General features: G+C 39.3%; 1 protein-coding gene across 1 annotated transcript; it reads right to left on the bottom strand.

Moving 5' to 3' along the window:
* Positions 1-1,387: 1,387 nt before the first annotated feature.
* LOC116082323 (oogenesin-3-like) lies at positions 1,388-1,873 on the bottom strand. The gene has a single exon (XM_031359213.1). The coding sequence runs from the start codon at positions 1,871-1,873 to the stop codon at positions 1,388-1,390; it is 486 nt and encodes a 161-aa protein (XP_031215073.1).
* Positions 1,874-2,113: the final 240 nt, after the last annotated feature.

Raw genomic sequence — 2,113 nt, 5'->3', positions numbered from 1 at the left:
GAGGTGCATTTCCTGTATGCAGCAAAATGCTGTGTCCTGTTTACGTATCTAGTCTGTTAGTCTATGTCTTTTTATTGGGGAATTGAATTCATTGATGTTAAGAGATATTAAGGAAAAGTGATTCTTACTTCCTGTTATTTTTGCTGTTAGAGGTGGAATTGTGTTTTTGTGGCTATCTTCTTTTAGTTTTGTTGAATGGTTACTTTCTTGCTTTTTCTAGGGTGTAGTTTCCCTCCTTATGTTGATGTTTTCCATCTATTCTCCTTTGTGGGGCTTGATTTATGTAAAGATACTGTGTAAATTTGGTTTTGTCATGGAATATCTTGGTTTCTCCATCTACGGTAATTGAGAGTTTTGCTGGGTATAGTAGCCTGGGCTGACATTTGTATTCTCTTTGGGTCTGTATGAGATCTGCCCAGGATCTTCTAGCTTTCATAGTCTGGTGAGAAGTCTGGTGTAATTTTGATAGGTTTGCCTTTCTTTGTTGATTGACCTTTTTCCCTTACTGCCTTTAATATCCTTTCTTGGTTTTGTGCATTTGATGTTTTTATTATTATGTGATGGGAGGAATTTCTTTTCTGGTTCAGTCTATTTGGAGTTCTGTAGGCTTCTTGTATGTTTATGGGCATCTCTTTCTTTAGGTTAGGGAAGTTTTCTTCTATAATTTTGTTGAAGGTATTTAATGGCCCTTTAAGTTGGGAATCTTCACTCTCTTCTATACCTATTACCCTTAGTTTATGTCTTCTCATTGTGTTCTGAATTTCCTAGATGTTTTGGGTTAGGAGCTTTTTGCATTTTGCATTTTCTGTGACTGTTGTGTCAATGTTTTCTATGCCAGCTTCTGCACCTAAGATTCTCTCTTCTATCTTTTGTATTCTGTTGGTGATGCTTGCATCTATGACTCCTGATCTCTTTCCTTGGTTTTCTAACTCCAGGGTTGTCTCCTTTTGTGATTTCTTTATTGTTTCTACTTCCATTTTTAGATCTGGGTGGTTTTGTTCAATTCCTTCACCTGTTTGGTTGTATTTTCCTGTAATTCTTTAAGATGGTATTCATGTTTCCTCTTTAAGGGCTTCTAGTTGTTTACTTGTGTTCTCCTGTATTTCTTTCTTTCTTTTTTCCAAGCATAGCTGTGCACCACTTTAATTTCAGTACTCCAGGGGCAGAAGTTAATGAAGGCAGTCTACATAGTGAGTTCCAAGTTTGCCGATGTCACATGGTGATTAGATTTGAGGCTACAGAGATGTCTAAAGAGTTAAGAGCACAGACTACTCTTCAAAGCACCCATGCCAGGTGGCTTAAAATTGCCTGAATGTAACTACAGATCCCAGTATATCCCAAGGGATCTAACACTTTCTTCTATCTCAACCTTCTTTTGTAGTGCCATCTACTTAAAGTTCAAACTCATTGTATTCAATCTCTTATTGAAACCCTGATCCAAGAAATCACAGTAGTGTTTGAGACTGTCTGCCATGAAAGCAGAGTCAGCATAAACAGTTAGTGGTTTCTTCAGCACTGTTGTATCTTCCTCCTCTAGTTGGGGCTGTGGTATGTAGAGATAATCCTGTCTTGGATTCATTATTACCAGGAAGTCATGCTTCATATCCAACAGATAGAGTTCTTTCAGTGTACACCTCTGAGGCCAAACATTCTGGCCACTAAGCCAATCTATTCCATAGAAAACACCCTTGATATTATACGCATTGAAGTTGTGCTTCAGAGGGCCAATATAGAGGTTGGGGTAGGGCCAAGTTGCTCCCAGGTGCTTCACAATCTTAAGTCGACTCTTAGTGAAGGCTTCCTTGAACAGTAGTGGGAAAAACATTAAGTGGGGAGGGGTGGCTCTCCAGAGCAGAGACAGCCAAGTCTTCATTACACAGCAGCACCTGGATTATCAAGTGCTGGAGTGTGGGAACATCCTGGAAGCTCATCCTGAGAGATTCAGGTAGAAGGATCCAGACACAAACACTGGTGACAAGTGTCCTAGATCAGTAGGGTGAAGAGGTGACTCCAAGATTCCCAGTCTCTCTGTATTTCTTTAAGGGAGTTATTTATGTCCTTCTTATCATTATGAGAAGTGATTTTAGATCTGAATCTTGCTTTTCCGGTGTGA

This window comes from Mastomys coucha, unplaced genomic scaffold, assembly GCF_008632895.1.
Source record: "Mastomys coucha isolate ucsf_1 unplaced genomic scaffold, UCSF_Mcou_1 pScaffold11, whole genome shotgun sequence".
NCBI lineage: Eukaryota > Metazoa > Chordata > Mammalia > Rodentia > Muridae > Mastomys > Mastomys coucha.
The sequence above is the reverse complement of the archived record's forward strand: the minus strand, read 5'-3'. Positions and strand labels throughout refer to the sequence as shown.